Source organism: Ptychodera flava (genome assembly GCF_041260155.1).
Source record: "Ptychodera flava strain L36383 chromosome 23 unlocalized genomic scaffold, AS_Pfla_20210202 Scaffold_23__1_contigs__length_28996876_pilon, whole genome shotgun sequence".
Classification (NCBI taxonomy): Eukaryota; Metazoa; Hemichordata; class Enteropneusta; family Ptychoderidae; genus Ptychodera; species Ptychodera flava.
The window spans coordinates 16,051,251-16,077,547 of record NW_027248277.1 but is presented as its reverse complement, the minus strand read 5'-3'; the positions used below and the strand labels follow the sequence as shown (position 1 = coordinate 16,077,547).

The following is a 26,297-nucleotide window of genomic DNA, read 5'->3' as shown; positions in this document are numbered from 1 at the left end:
ATTATTAAGAATACCACTGAGACCACGCCAGAATAACCCACAAACGAAAATTTGAGGCTGAATGAAAACGAAAGACAACTCCTATTGACCTGTGGGGGCGTCCCATAGCGAAATGTCCAGGTGTGCAGCTTTTGTAACCTTGGAACCTTCTGCGAGTCTAGCAGATATTGACTTGACCATGATCAAACGACCCAAAATAAAAAAATAATTCTGACAAGAATTATTTTCTTATGAATTTATTCATTAGAATAATCAGTATGTGGATAAAAGGCTCAAAAAGCACAATGTCCCTGAAGTTACTGTGTATGAAGATCAAAATTACTTTTAAACCTGATTAGATTAAAATCATTTTCCACGTTTGGAAATGAAAATTAAAGAAAATCCAAATAATTTTCATAATATTTTGTAAATAATCTGCAATGTCACTCGATAATAATGACCATGAGTTAGCATATTATTTATAATGATTGACCATTCCTTTAAAAACAGAAATAAAATCTTAAAGTCAGTATTGTGGACATCAAAATTCACGTGAAATTGTACAGATCTTGCATTGTCACTTAAAATCAGGAGATATTACAATGTCAGATGAGAAAGTGCTTTGCTGATACCACAAGAACAAAACACTTTAAAATCTGACATAATTTGCATATTTTGTATTGTAATCATTTGCATAATGCATGCATAATTAATCTATGTAAATTAATGAAAATTTGTTAACCTGTGAAAGTTGCTACATGATACCCTTTACTCAAATACTACTGGTATGAATTTATCTAAGGACAAATAATGTAAATTAAATTTCTACAATAACACACTTTTGTATTATACATCCGAAATCTCTTGACATACTTTGAGTATTTTCGTTCCATTTGTAAAATACAGTTTCCAGTTCTACTCCTAAATGATGTCAAAAGGTCTTTCGTTCAACATGTGAACAGAGCATATATTACTAGTATGTAATGTTGAAAGGGCCACTAGCTCTATTTTTGATAGTTTTTCTCACAACTTTTGTGTTTTATATCAACTATAATTTCTTGTTCTTCTCCCCAAAGCATGTTGAGATACACAGTATTCAGCTTGTCAACTCAGCCTGTACATGTGTAGACTGAATCGTTGTTGTTGACAAGTGAATTTGGTCTGCAAAAACAAATTTGAACATAACAATAGTCAAATGTAAACAATAACAAAGCGTGGAGCACATGTAGACACTATGTTGACAAGCTAAATAGTGGTTGTTTTAACATGCTTTGGGTAGTACAACAAAACTTGCAGTTCACATATAAAACAGAAATGGTGTAAAAATCATCAAAAGTTAAGAGTTACTAGGCCTTTAATGTTATTGTAGACATATGAACTCTTGCTTCAAACTGAAATTCATTTATCAACTGTAACACTGTACACACAGTAAGTGTTTACGACATGGGCCATGGCTAATATTTTCTTATTCAATATACATTTGGGATGTGAATAAAATATACATTTGTCTCACAGAACAAAAAGATAAAAAATTTTCAATTAAAGCTACTGCCCCTTTAACGGAACAGCAAATGTCACTTCATTTTGCAGAAAAATCAACATATCGTAATTTTACTAGTTTGAAGAGTAAAACTGTAAGAGGCATTAAACTGGCAGTAATGATAAATACATGCCACTATGAAGTATCCATCTGTTGCTGGAATAAATTGAAATCCTACTTTGTGCTCACTCGTCAAAATTGAAAATGCATAGAATGGTTGTAACAGGCTGTGTTGACAAAGAAAAAGGAGAGGATAATTTGTCTCCCAGAGTGCATTATGAGACAGACTGAAAGATCCGTCGCCAAGGGCGGAAGCATAGACAGCGCCCTCAAGTGACGGATTTTTCAGTCTGCATGAGACAGTGATCCAAACAATAATATATAACTAAACAAAACATTGATGTAAGCTGCAGCTGGTGTTCCTTTCAAAGAATCTGAAAACAGTTCTGAACTCTTAACGCAAAAATATACAATAAATATCTGAATAAAAGATAAAAAGGAAAAGCAATATCTGGAAAAAAAAGAGAAAAGTAAAGAAAAAAAATTTGGCTTTGTGATACAAAGTTTGACTAACGTCATTGCAGCATGGATGTTAGTGTTGATGGTCAGCATACAGTTTGAGTACTGGTTTTTTTTTTGTGTTCAATTGGTCTAAATAATTCTGGGAAAACCACATCCTATCCATCATAACCCTTGTAATATTATCAACAACACAGAAATAATCTCTGTAACTTTATCAGCAATGTAGTAATTGAGTACTCATCAACACAAGAAGTATGAAACGACACTACATGTACCTTCAGACAGAATATGATCTGAGATATGATTTGAGATAAGCCCCATGAAAGCACTAGGTATTTTCTATTCTAGAAATATATAAATTTCATTGGTAAATTACACGTAGGTCATTAAAATTCCTATTTATCGGTCTAAAATTGAAATGTTGCAAGAGGGATTCGCAGCATAAAAATTGTCAACAAAACATGCATTATTGCACCTGTGATATTGTTCAAGCATGCACGAATAAAAAAGACACAAAAATGGACATTTTCAAAAGTTAAGAATATTGACCAAATCTTGATAGATTCTGATTGGTCTATTATTCATATCTGCCCTGTGTTATTTGCCCTATAATATTGGAGTTATTATTAATGTTATTCCCTATTGGGACATCTTGTATCAGTATATTGCAGCAGTATTTCCTGTGCATGCACATTTGTATGCATGTTAGTGGCCAAAGTCTGGTCGAACATTACACAGGTTATATATTTCAGTTATTGCCTCCTGTGCATATCTATTCATATTACAGGGCAGAACCCTTTAGAATGTTCATCACTCTTAATATATCAATTGTCCTGTGCATGTGTATTCATGTTTTGGGTCCATATCTTTTGACATATTCAAAACTTTGTAAGTATAAACTTTATATATCAGTTTACCACCCTGCAGATATGTATTCATGTTGTGGGCCTAACCCTTAGAATTTGCATATTTTAATTATTTAAAGTTTATGATAATTTCAATTCTATTGGTTTTCAAAACCACAAATTGTGCGTTAGGTTATTCATGAGTTTCTGCACAAAGACAATCAAAAAAGCCTTATACTTGTTATTAAGGTAGTATGCACCTCAGGGAAAAATATTTGCACTCTAACTTTAACATGTTGAGCCTTAATTTATTTCTTGATTTGAAAGATAATGGTTGAAACATTCCTTGAGGAAAGTTTGAGTCTTTTACTTTTGAGGCGCATACTACATTAAACGCAATAGTAATTTTGACATGCGGCAAGATGCCGACAATATGTCACTATTCAGAACTCTACAGTACCTATGTGTGATCCTGCAAGCATTGATATTTTCTGCCATGAGAGCCCACTGTCGTTTTCTGTAAATTAATATTCTTCAAATATGTGAAAAAATATGCTGACATGGCTAGTCCTGATGAATGTAAGCAAGCATAAAAAAACACAAAACCTAATAGTTTTTTGGCGGTAGACCAAAATTCAGCAAAATTTTTGTGATTCTCAGCTGATATCAGCCAAATTGTTCAACCCACCCCATTTCCCTTTAAATAGGTCCAAAGTCACTGTTGATGACAGAGGGGCTTGGGCTGAACTATTATGGTGAAAGGGTGAAGCCGTATCCCAAATCATGTTCAACAGGGCGGATGGACCTACAGACAGAGGAATGAAAGGGTTGTATACCACAGCAGCCTTGTTGGACCAGATTTCTGCAGCATGGATTGTGATTGGTGGAGAAGCTGCCACAGTATGGACTTGTTGGACCAGACAGCCTGGATGGTGACACTGATTGGAGGCTGTTATGATTGCTTCGTTTTCAGATACTCAGGATATCCCTTGCAGGCTTTTTGCATATCGGTTAAAAACTTTGGTACTCCAGTCTGCAAGAAATCAAATCAGTACAAATCAGTACAACTACTTCCTCTGTATGCGAATGACTTTCAACTCTTCATTCAATTCTTGAGATTCGCTGATCACTGCGTCTCACGTGACTAGCTAGACACAGCACGAAGTAAGACGCAGATACCGGCAAACCGCCATTTTGAAATGAGACAGTTTTTGGTCTCCCGGAAGTTGTTAATTGCGCATGCCCGCACATAGTGCATCGTTTTTTATCGCGTGCTTTTTAGTCTAGTCTGGTAGCTGCCAATATTTCAAAACTTGTAAGAATGGTAATTAAATCCTCGATTAAATTCTAGCCACGTTCGCTGTGATAATTTTAGCTTTACTTCAAAGTAAAACTGAACAGCCAATGACAGCGCCCCATGATTCAACCAATCAGATTTCGTAATTCGATACATGGCGGTTTCCCGTTACCTGCCTCTATGTGCTTGCCACTGAGGCGGGGACCAGCCAATTCTTGAGACAGGATACTCCCTGGGGTCAAACTTTTACGGTACACTTTTGGTCTACAACTTAAAGGAATATTTTAACCATTGAAATTTTGTGGTCTACAACTTTAGTGGCTCACTTTTAAGCTGGTGGAGTAAATATAAAAATTTTAACCATCTTGATTTTTTTTGGAAATTGAAAATTTAATTTTCCGCCATACAATTAGCATTGAGATAGCCGCCATTTTGAATTTCAAATATGGGTCAAAGGTCACTTACCTTGGCTGCCCAGTTGATAAGCCATGTTGGTATCATCCCCTTTGGATTGTCATAATAATGCATGAAAGCTGAAATAAAGAATGGTTAGAAATTGCATATTTGTTTGGACTTGGAAGTTGTTTGAATTCACAGACACTGAGATAGATCCTGAGAGGGCCTCCTCATTCAAGTGACGGAATATAGCTATTTGTTTCCCTTCTGTCTGAATAATTTGCATAAATCTGACTCTTAAACAAGCGACCTAGCGGCCGATATAGCTCCGCTGTGTTTATGTAGAGAATAACTATTTTTGACACATGTTGATGAAGAAGGAGGAAATCTATAGCTCAATGCAGTGGCCAGAAAAAAGTGGCTAAAATAAGCTGCAAAAATACACAATTGAAGATTTCATCATACTTTGAATATATCACATCGGATCATCCCTAGGAACATGTCAACCAAAGCTATCTGATGAGTAGTGTTTTGAGAATAAATTTTCTGACCAAAAATGGCAACAATTGCCCCCAAAATAAAAATGCAGATTTCATCATAATTTCAAAAGATCAAATTTAGTTCATCTATAGAAACCTGTATACAAATTGTCAAAGCTGTTAGACCAGTACTTTTTGAGAAACACATATTTTGACCAAAAAATAGGAAAAATTGCCCCAAAATTCAAAATTGCAGATTTCATCATTATTTCAATAAATATCATTTAGTTCATCTATGGAAACCTGTATACCAAATTTCAAAGCTATCAGATGAGCAATTTTTGAAATACACATTTTTTGACCTAAAATTGCAAAAATTGCCCCAAAAATACAAAACAACAGATTTCAGGAGAAATTAAATATATATTACTTAGCTCATCTGTAGGAACCTGTTTACCAAATTTCAAAGCTATCAGACCAGTACTTTTTGAGAAATACATTTTTTGACCAAAAATGGCAAAAATTGCCCCAAAAATACAAAATTACAGATTTCATCAGAAATTCAATATATATTACTTAGTGCATCTATAGAAACCTGTATACCAAATTTCAAAACTATCAGACCAGTACTTTTTGAGAAATACATTTTTTGACCAAAAATGGCAAAAATTGCCTTAAAAATGCAAATTTGCATATTTCTTCACAATTTGAACAAATCTGAAATAGATCATCCCTAGGGACATATGTACCAAATTTCAAAGCTATCTGACTGGTAGTTTTGAAGAAGAAGATTTTTAAAGATTTTTTTACCAAAAATGACAAAAATTGCCTTAAAAATACAAATATGCAAATTTCACCACGATTTGAACAAATCTGACTGAAGTCACCCTAAGTAAACTGCATATTAAATTTCAAAGCAATCGGACAAGCGGTTTCAGAGAAGAAGATTTTTTTACCAAAAACACCAAAAAATGCCCCAAAAATACAAATATGCAAATTTCACCACGATTTGAACAAACTTAAGTGAGGTCACCCCAAGTGAACTGCATATAAAATTTCAAAGCAATTAGACTTGCGGTTTCAGAGGAGAAGGCAATTGTTGACGGACGACGACGACAACGACGACGGACGACGACGGAAAATCAACCTATTTGATAAGCTCCGCGTCGCTGACAGCGGAGCTAAAAATTATACTGGATACTCTTGAACTTTCTTGCCGGGAGGGACGTGCGACAAATTTCTCAATTTTAGGGGACATCAATTTAGGTAACAATGAGGGACTGGGTTAAAATTCACCCCGGAACTGCCTTTGTTCTTGCAGCCATAAAACGAAGAGCCTTAAACTATGGATATACTGGTACGTCCGTGCTTTAACCATGGTTGATGGAGAAATGGTACCCAATGAGGTGGTTCAGTGGTATGGCCATTATGTAAACAGAATCCCTCGCAATTCACAGTTATTTTCAAGAAGAGCTGTGAATACTTAGATAAACCTTCGTGTGAACTTCAGAAAGGCCAAAAAAGTCGACCGACAGGGCTCTAGGAGACACACCCACCTGCAACTATTACTTGCTTATAATTATCTACAGCGCACAACTCTCAATGTCCGATATGGGTAGAACTTAACTCCAAGGCATGGGGTTGATTTAAAAAGTTGTTGTTTTGGGCATAGCACAGACATTTTATGCAAAGGCGAGGGTGTCTGCATTCACTAGACACAATATGGCTATTCTTTTCCCTTCTGTCTTAACAATTTGTTTAGGAATTCTAAGTTAATGGTTTGATGAACACAGCTTTGAAGTTAAAGACACATACTCCATGCTGATCTCAAAGTGGTCCACACAGTGAAGACAGGGCACGTATTTTTTTCAGTCTAAGGTTTAGGAAATTTTATAGCCATACCTTTTGTGCCATTTTTACCGTCAGATCGGAGCACCATACTCTGATGGAAATCGTCAACTCGTATGACGCTCTTCCGTTCGGGTTCACATTTAAACGGTTCACTTTTACCGAGGACAGCCCAGATGTGCTTGCCGTCTATGTCAAATTCTTTCAACTGTCGCATGTAGACATACTGAGTTGATTGTTAAGGGTGTAGTGCATGCAGTTGGGAATAAAATACAGGGTCGATACACTTAAAATCACTTCAGGCAAATTCAAAGTCAAATTCAAGGACTTTCAAAGACATTTTAAGCAATTTTCAAGGATTGTTTTAAGTCTAAAATACCATGTAATGTATCATTTTCATACATCATTTTATGTATCATTTTTTGCAGTTTCACGACTGATAATCTTGTCATTTTAGAAAAATTGTGGGAAAATTTTCAAATTTCTAAGGACTTTCATTTTTCAGGACTTTCCAGGAGGCTTTAAAAGTCAAGGACTCTTGAGGACTTTCCTGGAGTGTATGGCCCTGGGAATAATTGTTTCCTTTGAAAGTTAATTAATGAATATAGAAAGATATAAAAAAGTGTATCAAAAGAAATGCCATGCATATTCGATAAACACTGACAACAACATACCGGTATAAGACCATTAATTAATTTCCCATAGGCCACCACAGTAGCGTTGAGCTCGGTTTTCCTATTTTAAAACATTCAGCGGCACGAATCCTCTTAACAGGTGTTAGGTCAATGTCAGCTTGACTACTGATGAATTTTTTGTGTGGGCAAGTCCATGGAAATTTTGAGACAGTGATGAAAATAGTGCCCTCAATGGTGTTTTTGACAAAATTCAGGCTTATTGTTATGATTTCTGTGGCCCCTAGAACTCGTCATATTACCACCGAATGCTTAAGCCATTATTCACAACAGTCTGCATTTTGATTCAGGCAGAAAAATATCTTTACAAAAATTCTTGACATTAAAGTTCAAACTAAACAAGCATCCATGCAGGTATCAAAACTTTAAAGTGTGCACCATTTTTCTTTCGAACTATCTTCGTTGGTAACGAACCCGGAAGTGAATTAGTGGTCTTGTGCCATTTAACGCAAAGGCAAAGAGGTACCTTTGACCTTCTGAACTCTGACCCCTGATGACCTCTGACACCATTTGGGGATTCATCCTGAACAAAGATTGATTGACTTATTCAAAGCTGTCCATAGCAGATATTTTAAAAAGCATTACTTGAAAATGACTTAAAATCAATGAGCTAGTAGTAGTTCCCATAATGTTTTGCTTTCTTGTATCTGAAACAGCTGCACATGCTCAGTATGATGACACAGCTTTAGTCTCTTGGCGTTTATTCAAAACACTGATATTACAAAATACTCAGGACATTTTCAAAAGGATACGTCTCTATTTGACATCGGGAACGGAAAGTTAACTTGCCAGTAGACTCCGCTTTTTCCATCCTCAGTTACCGGTTTCAATTCTGAGTAGAAGAATAAATAAAGAAAAGAAAAAAGAGACACAAGTTGCTTGAAAATTTAATAACATTGGAAATTCATAATGGACAAGACTCACTGTATCAACTGGATCTGTAAAAATTGAAACTTTATAGTTTTACAAAAAGAGGACAGTAAATACTATGTTTACTTATATCAAACTGAATCTACACAAGCAGCAGACACAAACATTGAGGTAAAACTTTGCATGTTGATAAAACTATTCCAGAAGTGCATTATACTGGAATTCCCACAAACAAATCCACGATAGCCATCCATTCACTCTTTGGTAGCAGTGTTCTCAAAAAAAGGGCAGGCAATTTACATAACAATGAATGATTTGTGCCCACCTATGCCTTCCCCCATCCCTTTAAGTGGAGGACCCTGGGTAGTTCAATACCAACATCAGTTGATGGGAACCGAGTTGTTCTGAAGTTGAGTTTTATTGTCTATACAATGCAAGATCCGAGGTACATGAATATTCCACATTGATTAAGGGTCATTAGCATAAATTTTAATACCGAAACAAAGCTCATTAATGTAATCTGCATATTTGAATATCATTATACCTTGCATCTTGCACTAATAGTGATTGTCCCCGGACTCCCACATGCAATCTTTATATGTAGAGTCAGTGATATTTGTTGATTTGTTGGTTGACAAATACAATGACAAACTAATGAATCAGTAGCATAACTTTTGATGATTTTGTTTTATATTTTTGTTTTGTATGTCAATCGAAAGTTCTTCTTTTACTCCAAAAAGCATGTTGAAACACCCAGCATTTAGCTTGTCAACAGTGTGTCAGTTGTGTAAAAAACATGCTGTTATTGTGTACATTTGAATTCTAGTTCAGATTAGAATTCACTTGTCAACAACAACAATGCAGTCTACACATGTACAGGCTGAGTTGACAAGCTGAATACTGTGTATCTCAACATGCTTTGGGAAGTGGAAAAAGAACCTTTAGTTGACATTCAAAACAAAAATATCATTAATATGTGAAAAAAATTACAGCTTCTGACCCTTTATTAACCCTTTCACCCCATTTCCCTGTCTGGAGGTCCAATTTTACCATGAAAACAATGGAATTGGGTCCAACCACAGTGGTGAAAGGGTTAAACTAAGTCCAGCAACAACACAGATCTGTGTTACTTGTACTCCTTAGCCCATACAGATGTATCCTGACTCCACCCGTAGTACGCCTGATCCCCCAATTATACTAATTTCCCCCCATTTTAAATCAAACTGTCCCTATACATACGATAACATTACCATAAACATAACCGTCCCATTTCTTTCTGTACTCTAGATCCATGTAAACTTGGGCACAAATTTCAGGATCCAGGTCTTCAAGAGTTCCAAACACTTTGTATTCATACAGACCAGATTCCTGACAACATAATAAAGTTTATAAAAAATTAGCCATTACCGTTTGAGAAAATGTACACAAAAATAAAAATATATGATGATTATTATTATTAATGATTAACTTTTGATCAATTTCAGTGCAAACAGCCATAAAATAGTGAAGATAAATTGAGTGCATAATTAAGGGATGGACCGCCACATTTTGGGAGGGGCAAATCAGAAAAAGAATCATGTTGCAACTTATAATAATAATTCAGATTTTGGGTAAAATTTGCAGAGCATGCATACTTTTTCAAAAGAATTCAGTCAAGATCCTTTTTTTTTCAGTTGTCAGTGGCATGAATATTTGTTAGAAAAGCATTAATAAGGCACTTCATTTCCTGACAATTTTAAATTCCTGTGCATTTATTCGACAAAGCCCTCCAAAGACCTAATGGCATACCAGTTCCTGGTAATTTCTGTCATCATAGTTGATGATTTCAGTAAAAAACATTCCAAATCAACAGTGTTCTCACCAGAAAAAAATTTTGTGGGAAGTTTTGTCCCGCTGACCAAAAAAAAGCGGGACAACGGATGATTTTTTTTGAGACAATATATAAATATGTTAAAAAAGTCAAACTGCAAATACGAACCTTATTCTATGCATGGAAAAAATAAAGGACTCACAACTCATTCAACTCAACAACTTTTTTGTAAACATTCGGTAAACATATCAACTGATATTGAATATCAGTGCCTTTTAATGAAAAGTCTATGGGACTTTCGTTCTTTCCAGTGTGAAAGTCCATTTCGGGGCCCTCTACAATAACAGTAGTTGCTAGAGTGTCCAGCCGTTCAGCTCCCAGTTGATTCCTGTCATTAGTTACGTTTTTTTTCGCACACTAAACCCCCTTTCACAACCAGCAGAAGGAACAGGCCAAGTCAGCATTTATTTAGATCAAGAAACATATCCCTTAGCCTATGATGTTTGTAAACAATCATCAACTTTTGACGTGAAATTTTGGTTGCCAGCCAAGGCTACAAATTTTGTCAATTGATCGAAGCATGGAAAAAAGACGTCCATGTTCTCACGTATAAGTTCGCCTGGAATAATATACTTATCACATGCGCAAGCCAAGAATCGATAATTTTTTGCATAATAAGAGAACTTTCCTCCAACTATTCCACATTTAAACCTCGGAACTACTTTTGGAATAATATTATCAATCGGCAGTGGGCCAGTTGTCAATCATTTCCAGTCGTGGGTACTAGGTCGCGTGGGCGAGGAACAGAGCAAATGCCTGATAACATCACACAACACGTATCTCCCGCGAAGTTTATACATGATTCCAAACATAGCAAAGACCTAAAAATTATCTCAGACAAAGTTGCGTTATTTTTCGAGAACAAAAATTCACTGAATCTCAACGGCACGAACACTATAACGTCGTTCCCGTCAAGACCCTGGTTGCCATGCGGAACTCACAGTATAATGCTACCAGCTTCGAGTTCGTTGTTTTCGAAAAATGTTCATGTAATTCCTTAGGGATATACAAGCTTTACATTCTTGTGTTTTCGTAGTTCGGATTATTGTTGTCGTAGCCTATGAAAATATTTATCGTGCCCATGACGCCTCCAGCTTCCGCGAATTCCGTGGACATGTACCGGTATGCATGCAAGGCGAACACGTCCAGTGCGTCAGACTACCACAGTCTCGTGTGGTTCAATACACGACGGCCGCTGTGTGGTATACGTAATGCATCCACGCATCGGCTATCATGTATCGAATCACAAGTGACTGTGGCTTAAGTACGCCCTCTGACGGGTATTGCCTCCAGATTGCCTCGGTTTCAACCAGGAAGTGTAATTACTCGCGTCAATCATTTACGTCCATGGTGAAAAGTACTGGCTGTATGATACGGCCAGCTGGCCGTACGGCTGGCACCACGAAAGTTTATAATTTCAAAGGCGCGCCACTATTGGCGCGCACGCCCAAGAAATCCGCGACAAAACAGAAAAATACCGAGAAGGTCGCGGAATCGCGGCTGGTGAGAACGCTGAAATCAATAATATAAATAGAGCAGTAAACACACTGGGCAAAAATTCCTTAAGGACTGACATTTGAAAGCAGTTTAACATGTGTCTTTCCAACTTTGAAGCAGTTACAACATGGTGTATTCGTTACTTCTAGTATTGCTATAACGGGGGACAGGGACATCATAAAAGTCCTTTCACAAAATCTATAATTCCAATATAATAGCGACTAAAAAGCCCCTAGTGTTTTCTATGGTGAAAAGGAAATTACAGTATTTGAAAGTATTGGTACATGGGGATACAGAGTTCAGCCTTGAAGGAAAAATAGTGACAATGTCACTGGTCGCTCCCATGTAGTTATCAAAACAAGCTAAAATCAAGCTAAAAGATTTTTTTATAACAAATAGAAACAATTCCCCCAATAAAATAAAATTATACAAATTTCACCAGAATTTGATCAAATCTTACTGACGTCACCCGTAAAAACCTCTACACTAAGTTTCAACTCAATCGGACGTGTGGTTTCAGAGTTAAAAAAAATTTTTGATCAAAAATGAAAAAAATAGCCAAAAAATGCAAATATGCAAATTTCACCACGATTTGCCCAGATTTGAGAAAGGTCACTCCTATGCACTTCCATACCAAGTTTCAAATCAATCAGACTTGTGGTTTCAGAGAAGAAGATTTTTTGACCAAAAATGGGAGAAAATTACAAAAAAATTCATGAAAAGTAGCAAGTCTAAGATACTGACCCAAGATGTGCACAATCATTTCAGGTCAGCCCAAAGTACTTACATGCTAATTTTTCATCTAATCTGCTCAGTGGCTATTGAGATTTTCAATAAAATGTAAACTTGTAAACATATATACATATGGCTATGGGAGCTAACAAACGACCCAATGGTCGACAGAGCTCTGCTGTGTTATGAAGAGAGCAACGTTTTGTGACATATGTATTGATGAAGAAGGTTGAGATCTTTGATAGCTCATTTCAGGATGGCCTGACCTAAAATGGCAAAATTAGCTGCAAAAATACAAAATGATGATTTCATCATAATTATGTATAAAAATGTATACCAAATATCAAAGCTATCACATGAGTAACTTTGGAGAAACAAATATTTTGACCAAAAACGGCAAAAAACTGACCCAAAAATACAAAAATTGAAGATTTCATCAAATTTCACTATATCACACTGAGAGAACCCCCAGGAACCTGTATACCAAATATCAAAGGCATCAGACAAGTAGTTTTGTGAGAAACACATTTTTTGACCAAAAATGGCAAAAATTGCACCAAAAATACAAAATGCAGATTTCATAATATATTCTGTATATCATATTTAGTTTATCTGTAGGAACCTGTATACCAAATATCAAAGCTGTCAGACGAGCGGTTTTGATGAAATAAATTTTTGACCAAAATGACAAAAAAATTCCTTAAAAATACAGATTTGCTTATTTCATCACAATTTGAACAAATCCAAAAATACAGATTTGCTTATTTCATCACAATTTGAACAAATCCAAGTTGGGCTATCCCTAGGGACCTGTATACCAAATATCAAAGCTGTCAGACGAGCGGTTTTGATGAAATAAATTTTTGACCAAAAATGACAAAAAAATTCCTTAAAAATACAGATTGGCTTATTTCATTACAATTTGAACAAATCCAAGTTGGGCTATCCCTAGGGACCTGTATACCAAATATCAAAGCTGTCAGACGAGCGGTTTTGATGAAATAAATTTTTGACCAAAAATGACAAAAAAATTCCTTAAAAATACAGATTGGCTTATTTCATCACAATTTGAACAAATCCAAGTTGGGCTATCCCTAGGGACCTGTATACCAAATATCAAAGCTGTCAGACAAGCGGTTTTGATGAATAAATTTTTGACCAAAAATGACAAAAAAATTCCTTAAAAATACAGATTTGCATATTTCATCACAATTTGAACAAATCCAAGTTGGGTTATCCCTAGGGACCTGTATACCAAATATCAAAGCTGTCTGACCAGCGGTTATGAAGAAGGAGATTTTTTATCAAAAACGCCTTTTTTGGCACTAATTTGCATATTTTTGGCAATGACAACTTCATTTGAACAAAATCTCATCTACAGCCCATCATCCATGTACACACCAAATATCAAGATGAAATGTGCAGCGGTTTTGGAGTTTTTGATGTTGACGGACAGACATACAGACATACAGACATACAGACATACAGACATTTTCCTAGCCTATAAGAATAGCTTCCATTGCCATATATACATATGGCTATGGGAGCTAAAAAAACTACTGTGTAACCAAAAGAGCAAATAACTAATGTTACCATGGCAACAAAAGCGCACATCTGACAAAGCGTGCACCATTTTCAGTCAGGAAAACAGTTAAATTTTAACACTGTGACAGCTTCCCTGATGTTAATTATCCCTCTAATGACTTGTTTCTGATGGTTTTATAGAATTCACATACAATCAACATTGATATCAGGGTTTTACACATATTTGTCGATCTCAGTGACCTATATAGTCTCGCATGCCAGACCTCGAAACCTGCGTGCGCCGCGCGAGCGGCGAAGCCGCGAGCAGCGAGTAACCGCAGGTTACGAGGTCTGGCTAGAACCGGCGTGCTATATATACTGTCCAATAGAATGCTTCGAAAATCGGCTGGATGAAAGAGTACATCTGTTGTTTATTCATGAATGTAGGTGGAGCGTCTAAAAATAGCCTTTTGAATTTGACTGAATGATTGTGTCATTCATCCAGAAATGTTTCATTCGAAGTAAACTGCCTTACGTTGACCTCAGACAGTACGGCTTCATGAAATCACGGTTACGCTATCCCCAGTAGCCATGATGAAAAAAATCTGCAAAAATGATCTATGCCGTCGAATAAAGTGGTGATGGACAGCCTGAAACCGAAGCAGGAGGTAGCCATGACAGATTATCTGGACGGAGACGACGTTTCCGTGGATTTGCCGACAAAATATGGCCAATCTCTAATTTTAAGATTGCTCCGGCCTTGCTTCAATTGTTATGTAGGTCATTTCCCCACATCATCATGACCTGAGTTCAATTAGTCTAGAACATTCTCAAGGTCACTGCCCTTGATGACCTAACAACCTTGAATTCAATTAGTCATGTTTGGAATGTTCTGGAAAGTTGATTAGTTGTGTAAGGGAGATAATTTTAGAACAGTAATTAGCATGTCAATAAAAGTTCTAGATTGTTCTTCTATGCCTTTATAAAAGGGACGTGCACAGCTTCCAGTCAGACTTTTGGGATCGTGTCTCTTGTGTGTTACTAAACTCCAGCAGTAGTCATTCTCAAGACTTTTCAAGACCTTCACTGTCAACGCTGGATTTATACTGTGGTCTTTGTGCAGCTTCAAGCCTGCAAGCCAAAGGACTGTTCATTCATCCAACTGACTGTTACAACTCTGAGACTGGAGCTTTGCCGTCCCAGCTGAGATAAGTAGTCTGTACACTTTTAAAGCTTGTACTCTGTCCCTAACTTAGCAATTAGTTTTGTTTTCGTAATAAATTTTGTTTAAACGGAAACTGCTGAGTTCACCCTTTTGTTCGTTTTCTCTGCACGTAACAAATTGGGGGCTTGTCCGGGATACGAATATTTTGAGCCGTTTGACAACATTTTGCCTGCCTTTTTAAAAACTACAGTATTCTGTGAACTCAGCGAAATTCAATCATGGCGGAATTTAAACCAGAGGAAATGGATGACCTTGATCAGGACACATTTGATTCCCTCAGAAAAGACGACCTCATAACACTGGCCAATTTCCTTAAAGTAGAAGTCAAAAGATCTATGCGCAAGAGGGAAATACAGTACCGTATTGCCAAACATCTAGTTGATTTAGGCCAATTTGAGGAATCCACCCTGAAAGATTATGAGCCCGAGTCTACCTTTGAACTAAGAAAATTAGAGTTAGAAATGCAGACAAATTTGGAGATCAAGAAACTAGAATTACAAATGGAAAAAGAGAGACAGGCATTAGAAAAAGAAAAAATACAAATGCAATTACAAATGGAAGAAAGACAGAGAGAGAAAGATAGGCAGGAAAGATTAGAAATGAAACGTTTAGAGCTTGGACAGTCAGGAAAATTCTTCCCTTCAGACAAGTTTGACATCACTAAGCATTTCAGGTTAGTTCCCCCTTTCCAAGAAAAGGATGTTGATAAATATTTCCTTCATTTTGAGAAAATTGCTCAGAGTCTGAATTGGCCTAAGGAGTCCTGGTCTATGCTTTTGCAGAGTGCTTTGGTGGGTAAAGCCAGAGAAATTTACATTCAGTTGTCAGTAGAGCAGGCTTCAGATTATGATTCTGTGAAGGAATTAATTCTCAAGGGCTATGAATTGGTGCCTGAAGCTTACCGTCAGAAATTTAGGGATTGTGAGAAGGTAAAAGATCAAACTTATGTTGAATTTGCTCGAACAAAAGAACAACTGTTTGATCGTTGGTGTTCTTCTGAAAAGGTTAGTCAGAATTATGACAAATTACGACAACTTGTTTTGATTGAGGAATTTAAGAGGTGCATTCGGAGTGACATCAAGACGTTTATCAATGAACAAAAGGCAGATACATTAGAGGTTGCTGCACGTTTGGCCGATGATTATTCATTGACCCACAAATCTTCATTTCTCAGCAAACCATCCCAGTCCTTTTCCTACAGAAACAATGCAGGTAAATTTAACTCGTCCTTTTCATCCAAGAATTTTTCAAAGGACAGTAGAAAATCAAATGACAACAGTTCACAGAGTTCAAGTAACACTTCCACATCATCAAATCCCAAGTCTCAATCTCCTTCTGACAAACAGTTCGGTACACTTTCTTGTAATTATTGTAAGAAAGACGGCCATTTAATGTCAGAGTGTTTCAAATTGAAAAGAAAACGTGAAGGTCAAAGTGGTCAAAGTGGATCTAAGCCCACCGCTTTATTTCTTCATCAACTCAATTAGAGTCTAATAATGTGTGCAACACATTTTCTGAGGTTAAACCCCTCTCATCCCCAATTAATGAGGTCAAGGTCAATTCTTCTCAAGATAGCATTATGGGTATTTTCGAGCCATTTATTCATAATGGTTTTATATCACTTTCTAGTGATTTTTCTTCCGCTACCCTTGTCAAAATTCTAAGAGATACCGGGGCGTCCCAGTCTCTTTTGTTGGCAGATACCCTGCCGTTTTCTGAAAAGTCATTTTCAGGTTCTAAAGTTCTTATTAAGGGGGTAGATTGTAATGACTACATTCCTGTTCCTCTCCATAATGTCTATTTGTCTTCGGACTTTGTTTCTGGACCTGTGACTTTAGGTATTAGGCCTTTTTTGCCTTTTGAAGGGATTCACCTTCTTCTTGGAAACGACCTTGCTGGGGACAAGGTCATTACTAATCCACTTGTGACTGATAATCCTAGTTTAGATCAGGATCCAGAGCCAATTGAACAAGAGATACCCGATTTATTTCCTTCGTGTGCAATTACTCGAGCCATGTCAAAGAAAACTTCCGAGAATCAAATACTCTCAAGAATAATGTCACAGATGTTGACTTAAATGACACCTTTCTCAGTCAGGTGTTTGACACGGATCATTCCGTTATCCCTCGTGGATTTGAAACTTCCAGTAAAACTTCTGCTGACCAAAGTCAGACATTTTCTAGATCAAATCTCATTGCAGAACAACACAAAGACCCAGATATTTTGTCTTTGTTTGACAGGGTAGATGATGAAGGTAACACTTCAGATAGCTCTGTTTCCTATTATACAAAATCTGGTATTCTCATGCGTAAATGGAGACCTCCAGATGTTTTGGTTGATGACGATTGGGCTATAAAACATCAAATTGTGGTTCCAAAGCCCTACCGTGCTGAAATATTGCGCCTGGCCCATGAAACCCCCTGGGCTGGTCACTTAGGAGTCAGGAAAACTTATCATAAAATTCTCAGTCACTTTTATTGGCCTAATCTCAGGCAGGATGTAGCACATTTCTGTAAAACTTGTCACACATGTCAAATGGTAGGAAAGCCAAATCAGACCATTCCAAAGGCCCCTTTACAGCCAATTCCTGCATTTCAAGAACCATTTAGTAGGATACTAATAGACTGTGTTGGGCCCCTACCAAAAACAAGATCAGGAAATGAGTACATATTGACAATTATGTGTACATCAACTCGGTTCCCAGAAGCCATACCACTGAGAAACATAAAGACAAAGACTATAGTGAAAGCTTTAGTCAAATTTTTCACTTTATTTGGCCTTCCTAAATGTGTCCAGTCCGATCAAGGCTCCAACTTTATGTCTGGAATTTTTCAACAAGTAATGGATCAGCTAGGCATTAAACAGTATAGGTCATCCGCCTATCATCCAGAAAGTCAGGGTGCTCTTGAGCGATTTCATCAAACTTTGAAAAACATGATTAGGACCTACTGTTTTGACACAGAGAAGCAGTGGGATGAAGGAATTCATTTTCTGCTCTTTGCTGTTAGAGAGTCAATTCAAGAGTCTCTTGGTTTTAGCCCATTTGAGCTTGTATTTGGACATACAGTCCGTGGCCCACTTAAGCTCGTTAAAGAGAAATTCCTGTCTGACGACGATGATTGTCTGAATATTTTGCAATATGTGTCAGATTTTCGTACAAAACTCTCTAAAGCATGTGAATTAGCCAGAGAAAATCTTGAGTCATCTCAGCAGTCAATGAAAACCAGATACGATAAAAGCACCTCAAAACGGAAGTTTGAACCAGGTCAAAAAGTTCTTGTTCTACTTCCAATTCCTGGCAAACCACTCCATGCTCGTTACTTTGGGCCATATCTAATCGATAAGAAATTGAGTGATTTAAATTACATCATAATAACACCTGACAGGAGAAAACAAAAACAGCTATGTCACATAAATATGCTTAAGTCATATTTGGATAGGGATAATCCTACTATAACTCAGCCTGTCAGTGCAGTCAGTTCAAACCATTATGAAGATAGTGATACTGAAACTGACTTGAGTGAAAATACTCTAAGCTCAAAGCTGGGCTCGGTCAAGCTTCAGAACTCAGAAATCCTGGAGAAGCTGGAGTCTACAAAGTTGGCACACCTCCAGCCAGAAACAACAACAACAGGTGAAAGAACTGCTCCATGAATATAAACACCTGTTTCAAGATGTTCCAACGAGGACAAACGTCATCTATCACGACGTTGATGTTGGGGACAGTAAGCCTGTAAAACAACATCCATAAAGACTGAATCCAACAAAAGCGAAATATCTCCAGGAAGAATTCACATACCTGCTGGACAATGACTTTATTGAACCAAGTAAAAATAACTGGAGTTCACCATGCATACTTGTTCCCAAATCAGATCACAGTTATCGTATGTGCACGGACTTTAGGAAGGTCAACACTTTAACAAAGACAGACACTTTCCCAATCCCGAGGATTGATGACTGCATCGACCGAGTGGGAAAAGCCAAGTATGTGACGAAATTTGACCTACTGAAGGGATTTTGGCAAGTCCCTCTGACGGATCGTGCTCGTGAAATATCCGCCTTTGTTACACCAGACGGATTGTTCCAGTACAAGGTGATGCCATTCGGAATGAAGAACTCTCCGGCAACGTTCCAACGGATGATCAACGACGTCATATCCGGGCTAGACGGGTGTGCAGCTTACGTTGACGACGTCGTCCTGTATAGTGACACCTGGGAGGAACACATCAAGCTCATGCGGAAGTTCTTTGAGAGACTGAGCAAAGCAATGTTGACTGTCAACCTTGCCAAATCTGAGTTTGGTTGGGCAAGGGTAACTTACCTCGGACATACTGTAGGACAGGGTGAGGTAAAACCTGTTGATGCCAAAATCAGTGCCATTTCAAGTTTTCCCATACCAAACTGCAAACGACAACTGATGCGCTTTCTCGGTATGGCTGGTTACTACAGAAAATTCTGTCCAAATTTCTCCACAATTACTGAGCCTTTGACTAACTTACTTAAAAAGAAAGTAAAGTTTGTTTGGTCAGAGCAATGCCAACAGGCATTTGATACACTTAAAGCCATACTGCAAAGTGCCCCAGTGTTGTCTGCACCAGATTTCACTTTGCCATTCAAATTAGCTGTAGATGCTAGTGATACGGCTGCTGGTGCTGTTTTATTGCAAGAGGATAGTCATGGTATAGATCATCCTGTTTGCTATTTTTCACGCAAATTTAACAAATCCCAGAGAAACTACTCTACAATTGAAAAAGAGTGTTTATCTTTGATATTAGCTTTACAGCATTTTGAAGTTTATGTTACTTCTTCAAATCAGCCAATAGTGGTTTATATTGATCACAACCCTCTTGTTTTTCTGCAGAAATTTAAAGGCAAAAATCAGAGATTGCTAAGATGGAGTTTAATGTTACAGGAGTTTAATCTTGACATTAGACATATCAAAGGCAGAGACAATTTAATTGCAGACTGTCTTTCTCGTATTTAGAGTTTATTGTTGTTCACTTTCAAGAAGTTTTACTTTAGAAAAAAAAAAAAAAAATTTGAGTACTTAAATCCTTTTCAAGATTACATTTGTAAAAGAAAGATTTTTCATTGAAAAATTTTCTTTTTTTTGAAGAGGGGGTGTGTTATGTAGGTCATTTCCCCCACACTCATCGTGACCTGAGTTCAATTGGTCTAGAACATTCTCAAGGTCACTGCCCTTGATGACCTCACAACCTTGAATTCAATTGGTCATGTTTGGAATGTTCTGGAAAGTTGATTGGTTGTGTAAGGGAGATAATTTTAGAACAGTAATTAGCATGTCAATAAAAGTTCTAGATTGTTCTTCTATGCCTTTATAAAAGGGACGTGCACAGCTTCCAGTCAGACTTTTGGGATCGTGTCTCTTGTGTGTTACTAAACTCCAGCAGTAGTCATTCTCAAGACTTTTCAAGACCTTCACTGTCAACGCTGGATTTATACTGTGGACTTTGTGCAGCTTCAAGCCTGCAAGCCAAAGGACTGTTCATTCATCCGACTGACTGTTACAACTCTGAGACTGGAGCTTTGCCGTCCCAGCTGAGATAAGTAGTCTGTACACTTTTAAAGCTTGTACTCTGTCCCTAACTTAGCAATTAGTTTTGTTTTCGTAATAAATTTTGTTTAAACGGAAACTGCTGAGTTCACCCTTTTGTTCGTTTTCTCTGCACGTAACACAATGCTTGCGATTGCATTTTGTTGATCGTCGACATCCTCTATGGAGTTTGCTTTTTCGTTTTGCTCCGCTCAAACGAAGCTCAGATTTTGGCCCCATTCAACTGCCGATGAGCTGGTGGTAAATGGCCATGGCCTCACAAATAAATTCTCGCCGTAGATTTTCGCTTGAGTGTTTTTTCGGCACAAATATGTGAAAGTGGTGGACAAGTACAGTGAAAATGCGTTATGGCCACAGTCGCTCGAGAGCTATTCAGCTCTGGGACTATTCGCCCCATAGACGAGTATACAGAAGCGAGAAATACCCCAAGTCAGGAAACAGAATGGCTATAAAAACCGCGCCATGTAACATTCCGTGTCCGATTTCACTGTGAAAATTAGCAAGTTCATCTATCATGCAACCGTCGATCGTTCCCTATCATTCTAAAAGTTCATACCTGATACTTTATCTGATTCAAAAACGCTTGTTTCGTGTGATTTTCGGCCGAATTCGACGGACACCTCGCCAAAACCTGGGGGTGAGCAACATTCCGGTCACCTCTTGGGTACCTCCACTTTACTGACGTTGGCGCCGCCTACCCATGAGGGATGACTGGAATGTTGCTCACGCTTATGTTTTGGCCAGGTGTCTCTCGAACTCGGCCGAAAATCACAGGAAATGAGCATTTTGTAAGCAGATGAAGTATCAGGTATGAATTTTCGTGTGATTTTCGGCCCAGTTCAGAAGACACGTCGCCAAAACATAAGGCATGAACAACCTTCCAGTCACCCCTCATGGGTAAGCGGCGCTAACGTCAGTAAAGTGGAGGTGCCCAACGTCCACTGTAAGGTGACCGGAATGTTGCTCACGCTTATGTTTTAGCGACGTGTCCGTCGAATTCGGCCGAAAATCACACGAAACGAGCGTTTGTGAAGCAAATCCAGTACCAGGTATGAATTTTGAGAATGATAGGGAACGGTCGACGGTTACATGATAGATGAACTTGCTACTTTTCACGGTAAAATCGAACGTCGAAGATGACATGGTGGCACAATCCCTATACGAAATAGCCATTTCATTTCCTGACTTGGGGTATTTCTCGCTTCTGTATACTCGTCTATGGGGCGATAGTCCCAGAGCTGAATAGCTCTCGAGCGACTGTGGTTATGGCCGTCTGTACGCGGTGGTCCTAAGTTATACTTTTATTAGCATAGGAAAGACAGCCCACTTTTGACGTCATCACATTCCTGAGCAGTTGGTTCTTGCCAGACCTCGTAACCTGCGGTTACTCGCTGCTCGCGGCTTCGCCGCTCGCGTCGCATGCAGGTTCGAGGTCTGGCATGCGAGACTATGACCTATAGTACTAATATATTTTATATGAAATTTCTCTAAATTGTCACCACACCTTCAGCAATAAATGGATATTGGTGTTGCCGCCGGCACTGGTTAGACATTACCAGGTACGCCCATTATACGAAACACAAGGCTATCGAGGCCGGTTGACAGACCCCTCCACAACAACCGTCTAAACGGTTGGAGAATGCGTCGAGACTGTCTCTTCTATATCCGTATTGCCAGGATGGTATTTGGTAATATATTATAAAGTTGTCGTCCGACTCACCATAGAATTTTGGAATAAATATGTCACAAAAACAGCAAGGTAGTAAAAATGTGTACATGGAAATATGCCGTATATTACCTCGATATACCGTCGGTATATCTTGATGCCATGCGACTCCGTGAAAAATTCGTATCCATCGAGATTCGGATTTTCCAAATCGTTGCAGGCTTCAACGAACTTGTCCTCCGGAAACATCACGGCCACCGGCTGGTCCGACATCTTAGGCGTTCGAGGAACAGCGCCAAAGAAGATCCTGCAGATGGGAACCTGTTTAAATCGAGATATTAGAGTCCACGTCGCTATGCAGGATAGTACCAGTGTGTGTGAATAGCGGTAGATTGAACTCATGAAGTTAATATTGGATATGAAAAGTCAGATGGCAGATACGATGCTGAAGTTATTTTCGTATTCGTTTTCGTATTCGTATTCGTATTCGTATTGGAGTCACTGACAGAAATTGGTATTTTTAGTCCAGGTTTCAGGTATGAAACGTGCAATATACGATATTTACTAAGGTTTAAATATTGTGATAATTTGATTCGTAATTTCATCTGCCAAATTTTGTTAAATTTACATAAATTTGCATTTTTAGATTTTAAAGAATTCTTGTTTACCCCATTTTATTTGAAAAAAATTACTTAAAATCGGTTGGGATCTGGTATTTAAAGGCAGCATCTTCGCTTGCCAATGTCTCTTGACCGGGCAGCTGGCCAGATGGATGCACCCTGAAATCAGGTAGTTAGTGCCAAGTAATGGGACGCGTGAGATCGGACGATGCGATAGGAAGGCAGTTGTGCAAAGGAGCTGCCCCGGACTGTACCATTATTTTGCGGGGAGGGCAGATTTTTGTGAGGCGCCGCAAAACGGATGACTGTTGAAAGCTATGATGAACGGGGGACTTGTCCAGGACAACCATCTAAATAAAAAATGTGAAAATTGTTATATCCGGTCATCCTTTTGGACTCACTTTAGAATAATCATATCCATTTACAATTTGTATTCAAGTATTTTACTTGATTTTGATATGGCTCTACGTAGACCTGAAATACAATACAATACTTTACAAAACTCTATGGCTCAACAACACACTCAGGGAGTGCGGTAAGGCAAAAATTACAAAATTGCAAGTTACAACAAGTACGTGCTGCTACAGGGGAGAAAGTAACAGAAATCAATCACAATACGTAGTTTATCTTTCAGAGTAAAGATGTGAGCAATAATAACATAAAACCGGACCGACCGATAATTCATGTATTACATTCAATCAGGGCTCAAAGTAGCGACTATTTTCAGTCGCATAGGCGACCAAATTTTATGAGATTGCGACTGAAATTTTTTCAAGACAATTCTCCATACCTGATCAAATTCAACATTTATTCGCTCAGTGTTCACGAAGCATTGTCCCGAAAGGCCGCGACCCCAAAATACGCATTGAATAAGCATAGCCGTTGAGCGGAGTTACTCATAGATTTGAGCGCGTTCTCTCCACTACACAGTTATCTTGAATGATCTGTCAAAATATTCCATGAATTTAATGACAAATTTTACTACAATCCAATCAAGTATCAGAAGCAGTTTAGTGCTGTCACATCACTTTCAATTGAACCAATCATAATCCCAGCATAAAATGTCATCAAAATATAGCTGACAAGGGAAAACAAGTCCATCAACCAGTAACTGCAACATGTTTCATGCGTTCACGTGCGTAATGAATATTCGCGTTAGTGACATGTGACCAGCTAGACCACTTCCGGAAAATCGTCCTTTGGAAAGCAGATCAAAGCAACCGTATCAAAGCATCGATTTCTTCAAGCTTGGACTAGATCAGCCTGTTTTCGTTTTCAGCTAGATCTAAATAGCAAGCAACTTTAATGAAATATCATGGCAAATCTGCCGGGTAGCGACTGCAATTGTGTGGAACAGACCATGGATGCAAAAAAAGAACAGACGTATCTTAGCGTTCGACCCCGGCGATCGACAAACACTGGGATTTACATGTAATGTGCATATACATTTGAGTTTAGTTTTTTTGCCTACAAAATATCTATCGAAAGTTGATAGTCTGCATTGCTATTCAGAGTTTTTGTTGAAAAAAGTAGCTCTCTACGGCTAGCGGCTTAATTGGTCCCCCAAAATAGCACTGCTGAAAGTTTTTGGAGTGACCTGCAGAACGCAGTTGTAGAGCGGGGCAAACTACGTAACACTAAAACTGGATCGATCGGAAACCGATCGAGCCAGTCGCGACAGCTACTAGACGAGCTGAAGTCTATATATCATAGAATACAGGTATTTCTCGATATTTCGCGATACAAATCAATTTCCATGCATTCTGATGTATCTTATCATAACGCAAGTTGATCAACATGTTCTTGCAATGACAGTTGACGCAAACGCAAGGAAAGAAAAAGAGATGGGCCGTACTCAAATAAAGACTCTGACAACATCTCACACATTAATTTAATCTTTATTAGGGAAACAAATGTACCGATCGGGACATAGGCCTATGATACCATTTTATTCATCTCGTTTTCTTTTATGACGCTTTCCCACATCATATGAGATGATATTTTCTTTGCGACAGCAGTCTAAATATAGCATGTCATATATGTAATTTTTAAGGTTTTCGTGACACTACAAAAGCCTCTAATATTTTCAAGGTCCAAGGTTTGCCCCTAAAATTTCGACTTAGGGGTATGCGATCAACTGAAAATGTTAACGTTGAGCCCTGCATTTTTACTGTCGTTATGACGATCACTTTCACAGAGATATCAGTTTAAAACAAGAAAATTACCTTTACAACTCGTCAAATTGGGAGTGTCAGCTAAATTTCCATTATCGATACTATAAATGATGTCAACAGAATGTTGAAGTTGGTTGTTGTGATAGAAGTTAATACGAAAACGAATACGAAAACGAATACGAAAATGATGTTTGTTTAAAAAATCTTTCCTCCAAAGACTACTACTGTCCCACAGGCGCTCCTTAGCTTTGTAGTCTGCTAAATAGATCGATTTTCGGCTCGATCTATCGATCCCGTGGTCGATATGCCCGCCACTGTAACCTAGTGAGTATTTAGGTTACAATGGCGGGCATATCGACTACGGGATCGATAGATCGAGCCGAAAATCGATCTATTTAGCAGACTACCCAGCTAAGGAGCGCCTGTGTACTGGCCGTTTGTTTTTAAAATCTCTCCTCTAATGATATCAACGATATCTTTCAGTCTAGGGCCTAAAAAGATTGGATCTTTTTCAACTTACATTCTCAAATATTGAAGTATTGATATATTGTCATAAAAACACTTAAAGTTCTGTAAAGACAGAACTTTTATATAAAACTTACGAAATTTGGACTAAAAATAAAAAAATTTTGTCAGTGACTCCAATACGAATACGAATACGAATACGAAAACGAATACGAAAACGAATACGAAAATAACTTCAGCATCGTGATGTCAGTACGATGCTGAAGTTATTTTCGTATTCGTTTTCGTATTCGTATTCGTATTCGTATTCGTATTGGAGTCACTGACAGAAATTGTTATTTTTAGTCCAGGTTTCAGGTATAAAACGTGCAATATACGATATTTACTGAGGTTTAAATATTGTGATAATTTGATTCGTAATTTCATCTGCCAAATTTGGTTAAATTTACATAAATTTGCATTTGTAGATTTTAAAGAATTT

The 26,297-nt window shown here is 37.8% G+C and overlaps 1 protein-coding gene across 1 annotated transcript; it reads right to left on the bottom strand.

Moving 5' to 3' along the window:
- Positions 1-220: 220 nt before the first annotated feature.
- On the bottom strand, positions 221-23,011 carry LOC139123423 (phosphatidylcholine transfer protein-like). Its single transcript, XM_070689561.1, has 6 exons — positions 22,690-23,011; positions 9,719-9,836; positions 8,351-8,430; positions 6,961-7,132; positions 4,649-4,716; positions 221-3,919 (listed from the first exon to the last, which is right to left on the bottom strand). The coding sequence occupies exons 1-6, from the start codon at positions 22,957-22,959 to the stop codon at positions 3,839-3,841; spliced, it is 789 nt and encodes a 262-aa protein (XP_070545662.1). The 5' UTR covers positions 22,960-23,011; the 3' UTR covers positions 221-3,838.
- Positions 23,012-26,297: the final 3,286 nt, after the last annotated feature.